Source organism: Pan troglodytes, chromosome 2 (assembly GCF_028858775.2).
Source record: "Pan troglodytes isolate AG18354 chromosome 2, NHGRI_mPanTro3-v2.0_pri, whole genome shotgun sequence".
Taxonomy (NCBI): Eukaryota; Metazoa; Chordata; class Mammalia; order Primates; family Hominidae; genus Pan; species Pan troglodytes.
In genome coordinates, this window is record NC_086015.1 from 101,780,809 (window position 1) to 101,787,193 (window position 6,385).

The 6,385-nt window shown below is 33.5% G+C and overlaps 1 protein-coding gene across 1 annotated transcript; it reads left to right on the plus strand.

The window, feature by feature from the left end:
* Positions 1–2,560: 2,560 nt before the first annotated feature.
* LOC470870 (olfactory receptor 5K1) lies at positions 2,561–5,928 on the plus strand. The gene has a single exon (XM_054682612.1). The coding sequence runs from the start codon at positions 2,572–2,574 to the stop codon at positions 3,496–3,498; it is 927 nt and encodes a 308-aa protein (XP_054538587.1). The 5' UTR covers positions 2,561–2,571; the 3' UTR covers positions 3,499–5,928.
* The last annotated feature ends 457 nt before the right edge of the window (positions 5,929–6,385 follow it).

Genomic DNA, 6,385 nt, shown 5'->3' on the forward strand with positions numbered 1-6,385 from the left:
ATCCATTGTAACATTATTCACAGTAGAATTGTGAAGTGCAGAAAACATTAGTTAAATTCCCATGATTATTGTGCACTTAATCAAGTTATAAAACACTGCAGACCTAAGAGCATGCCATTTTATTTACTTAATAAAAAATTTCTATCCTGATTATTGAAGCAATAGCCATTGCAGACAATTTGAAATGGAGGAAAATATAAAGCAGAAAAATAATTGACCTCTAATTTTTATTGCATAGAAAAAACTAGTAATATTTTGATGTATTGTCATGCTACTTTTTTTAACCTTCATATGTAAGCATTTATTTGGAAATTGCAATTATTTTGTTTATAAAACTTTCTATTTTGTTTTTTACATAATGTATTTCTATCTATTTTATCATTACAATAATCTTCAAGGTAAACAGCATTTTTAATGATTGTACGATATGCCATCGTGTGAATGATTCACATTTATTTTATCATAACTTACTAAATGGTTATACCATCACTTTTAGATGTTTTGAATTTTTTATGATTATGAATGAAATTACAATGGACATCATTTTATGTCAATCTTTGTAGAAGAGTCTAATTATTTCTTTCTGGTCAATTCATTATTATTGGCCAAAGGATGTCAATGTTTAAGAGTTTCTTTAATTTATTACAAATTATTTTCCAGTAATTGCACCAATTTTAGATAACACTATATATTATCATTTCTTTTTAAAAACATCTTGCCATTTTAATAGGCAAAATAAATATAGCCTCATAGCTATTTTAAATTATGTTTCTCTGATTAGTAATGAAGTTAAAAATTTTTAATTTGTAAAAAATTATATTTCCTTCAGATTTTTCTGTTCCGCCATTGACCTATTTTCTAGTGATTATTTGTACTGATTCCTTCCTAAAATACAACTAGAGAAACAATATCCTATTTATTCCAGTCTCCCAGTGTTTGTTTGATGCTTAATTTTTATTCATGATTTTTGACATATATAAATAAATTTGTCAATTTTTAACCTTTTTCTTGAATTTTTGATAGCATTTAAATTTCATGCACACATGAATAATTCTTAATTGTATGCATAAATTGTATTATAAATAACCTGGATGGTTGCTAGTATAGGCATTTTTTCTCATTTCCCCTAATCTCTCTGTCTCCTCCCCACTTCCGTCCACATCCCTTTTCCTCCCCACCCCAGAGGGGTACAAATACCTTAAAAATAGCCTGCTTCCAAAGCATGTTATGTTTAAGTGTACACTCCAGCAGTATTGGAGATAGTTAATTAATAAGGATATACAACTGAAAATAGGCATTTAAATTTTTTATTGTGATAGAAAATACATAAAATTTATCACCTTAGCCATATTTAAGTGTGTAGTTCAATAGAATTAAGTACATTTGCAATGTTGTATTAATACAGCCATCACCACTACTCATCCAGAACTTTATTTATCTTCCCAAACTGAAACTCTGTAACCATTAAGAAATAGCTCCCTGTTCCCACCTCCCACTGACAACCACCACTCTATATTCTGTCTTTATAAATTTGACTACTCTAGGTACCTGTAAATGGAATAATAGAATCTTTGTCCTTTTTTGACTGGCTTACTTCAATTAGCATTATGTCTCCAAGGTTGATCCATGTTGTAACATGTCAGAATTTCTTCCCTTTTTAGGGTTGAATAATGTTCCATTATATGTATATACCACCATTTATTTATTCATCATCCTTGGACATTTGGGTTGTTTCCACCTTTTGACTATTATGAATAATGCTGCTATTAACATTGGCATATAAAAATACTCTTTTAAACAACGTTGTTAATCAGTACATATATATTCATTGAAATTTTGGGGAATGTTGATACTAATTGCTGACATTTAAATTATGAATCAGCTTTACTTAACCCATATAGAGAAGTGTTGTTCTCTGGATCTTTCTGTCAAGACCTCAAAACCCATCTTTGTGAGGATAATCTGATGTCTTTCTTCCTCAAAATGTGCTGGAAATATTCACAATAGCAGAGACATGGAATCAACCTAAATGCCCATCAACAATTGAGTGGATAAAGAAAATGTGGTACATACACAGCATGGAATACTATGCAGCCATAAGAAAGAACGAGATCATGTCCTTTGTAGCAACATGGACAGAGCTGGAGGCCATTATCCTAAGCAAACTAATGGAGGAACAGAAAACCAGGTATTGCATGTTCTCACTTATAAGTGAGAGCTAAACACTGAGTACACATGTACAGAAAGAATGGAACGACAGACAGTGGGGCCTACTTGACAGTGGAGGGTGGAAGGACAGAGAGACTGAAAAACTACTATTAGGTACTATTAAAATGGTTTAAAAATGATTTTAAAAGGTGCTGAAAATATGTTTCATCACTAGCCAAAGAGGTAATTCCTTTATGGAAATTCATTCTCCCCATGAATGGGGCATGCACCAAAGTCCAGGCAACACGAGGAAACATTGTGGAAGATGCTGTCCTTCCTTTAAGCCAAAGAGACCTCAATAACTGTGGCATATTATAAATTAGTGCCTTCTTTCTCCACAATTTTTTTTCAGACAAGTCAGGAATGACTGAAGAAAATCATACCATGAAAAATGAGTTTATCCTCATGGGATTTACAGATCACCCTGAGCTGAAGACTCTGCTGTTTGTGGTGTTCTTTGCCATCTATCTGATCACCGTAGTGGGGAATATTAGTTTGGTGGCACTGATATTTACACACCGTCGGCTTCACACACCAATGTACATCTTTCTGGGAAATCTGGCTCTTGTGGATTCTTGCTGTGCCTGTGCTATTACCCCCAAAATGTTAGAGAACTTCTTTTCTGAGAACAAAAGGATTTCCCTCTATGAATGTGCAGTACAGTTTTATTTTCTTTGCACTGTGGAAACTGCAGACTGCTTTCTTCTGGCAGCAATGGCCTATGACCGCTATGTGGCCATCTGCAACCCACTACAGTACCACATCATGATGTCCAAGAAACTCTGCATTCAGATGACCACAGGGGCCTTCATAGCTGGAAACCTGCATTCCATGATTCATGTAGGGCTTGTATTTAGGTTAGTTTTCTGTGGATCGAATCACATCAACCACTTTTACTGTGATATTCTTCCCTTGTATAGACTCTCTTGTGTTGATCCTTGTATCAATGAACTGGTTCTATTCATCTTCTCAGGTTCAGTTCAAGTCTTTACCATAGGTAGTGTCTTAATATCTTATCTCTATATTCTTCTTACTATTTTCAAAATGAAATCCAAAGAGGGAAGGGCCAAAGCTTTTTCTACCTGTGCATCCCACTTTTTGTCAGTTTCATTATTCTATGGATCTCTTTTCTTCATGTACGTTAGACCAAATTTGCTTGAAGAAGGGGATAAAGATATACCAGCTGCAATTTTATTTACAATCGTAGTTCCCTTACTAAATCCTTTCATTTATAGCCTGAGAAATAGGGAAGTAATAAGTGTCTTAAGAAAAATTCTGATGAAGAAATAATCTCAAGAAAGATGGAAACAAGTGACATCTACTATAGCTTAATGATTTAAATGCAGCAAAAACTTCCATGTGAAATTACACAGGGGAAATGCATAAATTATAAGTAAAATTTTAATATATAAGAATACATTCAAATTAAGTGGCAAGAGGTAAGGGTAGAATATACAAAAAAGAGTAAACTGTGGTAAATCTGAATTCAAAATAACAAAAATGAAATTCTAATTTTGAACTCATTCAAGTAACAATGTAGTATGTTGTCAAGCTCTTGGTCTGTGTTGGCATCAGGGATGATAAGCATCCAAAAGAACACAGCAAAACTGGAAGTTACAAGTTCAAAGGACCATTCCATTAAGCATTGATAACCAGATAAGCTATTTTAATAGCTTAGAGCATGAGCATTATGGTTAAACTGAAAGAGTTTAAGATCATATGATGGTCAACCAGTAAAATCACTTACATCCATGAGCAACAAAATTGTGACAAGCAAATTTTGAGAAATCAATTTTAATAGCATTATGGGGACATTACTGTAGTTAGAAAGGAAGTATTAGGAAAACGAAGGTGTCAAATAATAGTGAATATCAGATTTCCAAATTTAAATTATTACTGAGTTAAATATTAAACACAGAATGTCAATTTTCAAGTCAAGCTACATTAAGAGAGTTTTATCTACTCCCATATCTACCTGCATAAATATACCATAACATAAACTTCCAGAAAAGCAGTTTAAACCTCATGTAGGATTTGAAGAGCTTCTTTGTTAGTGACTTAGGTGCAATGTCTCTGTGCTCCTACTTGAGAGGTGAGGAAAGGTTTCAACAATAGAGACCACTACCCTGGCTATATTATATATAGAAATGTAAAACGTAGTGTTGTTAAACTGTAGGTAGAGTTTATCTAATTTTTTTTTCTTTTCACTATTGCAAAACCTGAAGTTGGGATTGTGGGTAGAGTAATGATCTTAATGTGATATCATTTTAAAAATTACTTTCCAATTATTCACTCAACATATATTTATTGAAATCCTGCTATAGGTAGGCATTGTTCTGGGTGTTGGGCCATATCAGTTACAAAAAATGCCAGTTTTTCCATCTTCTTGAAGAATAGAATATTGCCACAATTTTTATTACTAACTTCTGGATTAAGAAGGACCTATGTCACATAATAGAAAAAAATATCCCTTCCACCTCTTGCTCTGAGGACCTGTCTAAATTCCCAGAAAGCAATTGTCAAGTGCTCCAGGTTAGCCAGCCACCAGAGGCTGGCATCACAGGAAAAATCAATATGCTGAGTCTGTACAGAAAAAGTAATAGGAGAGCAGATGAATTTCCAATTCCCTAACTCATCAATGCAAAAATATAACCACCTAGTTTTTCTTTGTAACCTCCAAGAAAATCTAACTTAGTTCATTCCAATTATACTTGGACATGTGAAGATCTTGTTTGTTTCAAATTAAATTCCATCAATTTAGGATTTACCCAACACTACCTACATCCTTCCTTCATCACATATAAATGTATAGGTCCTTGCCTGGTATCATGGCACTGAGCACAGGTGCCAGATTATATATGAGCTCTGTCCAAGCTATGATTCTGTGAGATGTTTGAGCCTATTTGACCCGTTGGTTATTTCTTCATGCCACCATCACTTCAGGTATCTACGTCCATGTCTACTCCTCAGGCTGCATTGATTTTCAGCTAAAATGTCTATTTATCCAACCCACAAGGCTTTGGGTTGGCTGGCTCTCTCTCTCTTACTCTTCATTTGCTAATTTCTGAGTAAATTCTCTTGACCTCTTCCCAGTGGGTCCAGGAAATGTTGAAATGCATCATTTTTGCACTTCCGATGCTACACAATACCAGTACAATGTAGGATTTTGAAAGCTTACATGGGTCCCTTTTGAAGGTCCCTTTTGCACATAGGTCACCAAACCTCCCTGAGCAATTGTCACCCCACTCCCATGCCAGGACACCCCCTGGGAATTGAAACCACAGAACCTTTTCCAGGCAACACGAACTCTTCCCTTCTTGATGTTGCTTTTTTTCCCAACTGACTGAATCCTTAATTCTAGGATGATACTTAGTTTTCACATCATTACAAATGTTTCCCGAATGTACTTTTATGGAGTAAAATTGGACTCAAAAATGAGACTCTGTCTTAATCTATTCTCTCTGTCTGGAATATCAAAGGTATGCTCAGAAATAAAAAAAAAAGTGAGGGATAACACTGTTGTATGGCTCTGGCCTCCTTTTCTTATATCAATAAATGTGAACTGCCCTGGTTACTGTCTGAAACGGCAGGCATAGTTATTGGGTAAGACAGAATTACAGGAAGGCTTTATCTGAGAATTACTGGTTATGGGAGAAAAATATCTGATAAAATGAATATTTTTAAAATCTCGACTCATTTTATGGTATGCAGAGGAAAACAGACATGTTTAAAACAATATTTTGAAAAATAAAATTAAAAATTGTAAATATTTTATCTCATCCTTAATCAAAGTTTACTTATAATCACAAATGTGTACATAATTTTTTAAAAATTTTAAAAAGAGTGAATCAAATATAAAGGATTTTCCTTGGTATTATTTTTCAGAAAATTAAAGTATGAAAATTCAAAACAACCTTTATTTAACTTTTTACTTCAAGGAATAATAGTAATAACAATAATAATAATAGATTGATTTTTTTAAAAAAAACAGTGACACTACAGGGGCATCATTTCTTTATTGTACAAATTTTTCTCTTTTGAATTTGTTTATAATTTTCTCATTTGTTCTTTTTTCACATTTTAATTGTTTTATGTCTGCAAGGACCTACTTGTCAATAGGGCTTTACATTTTATTCAAGTGGCAATCCAACACAATTTTCATCCACTTCATGAAATC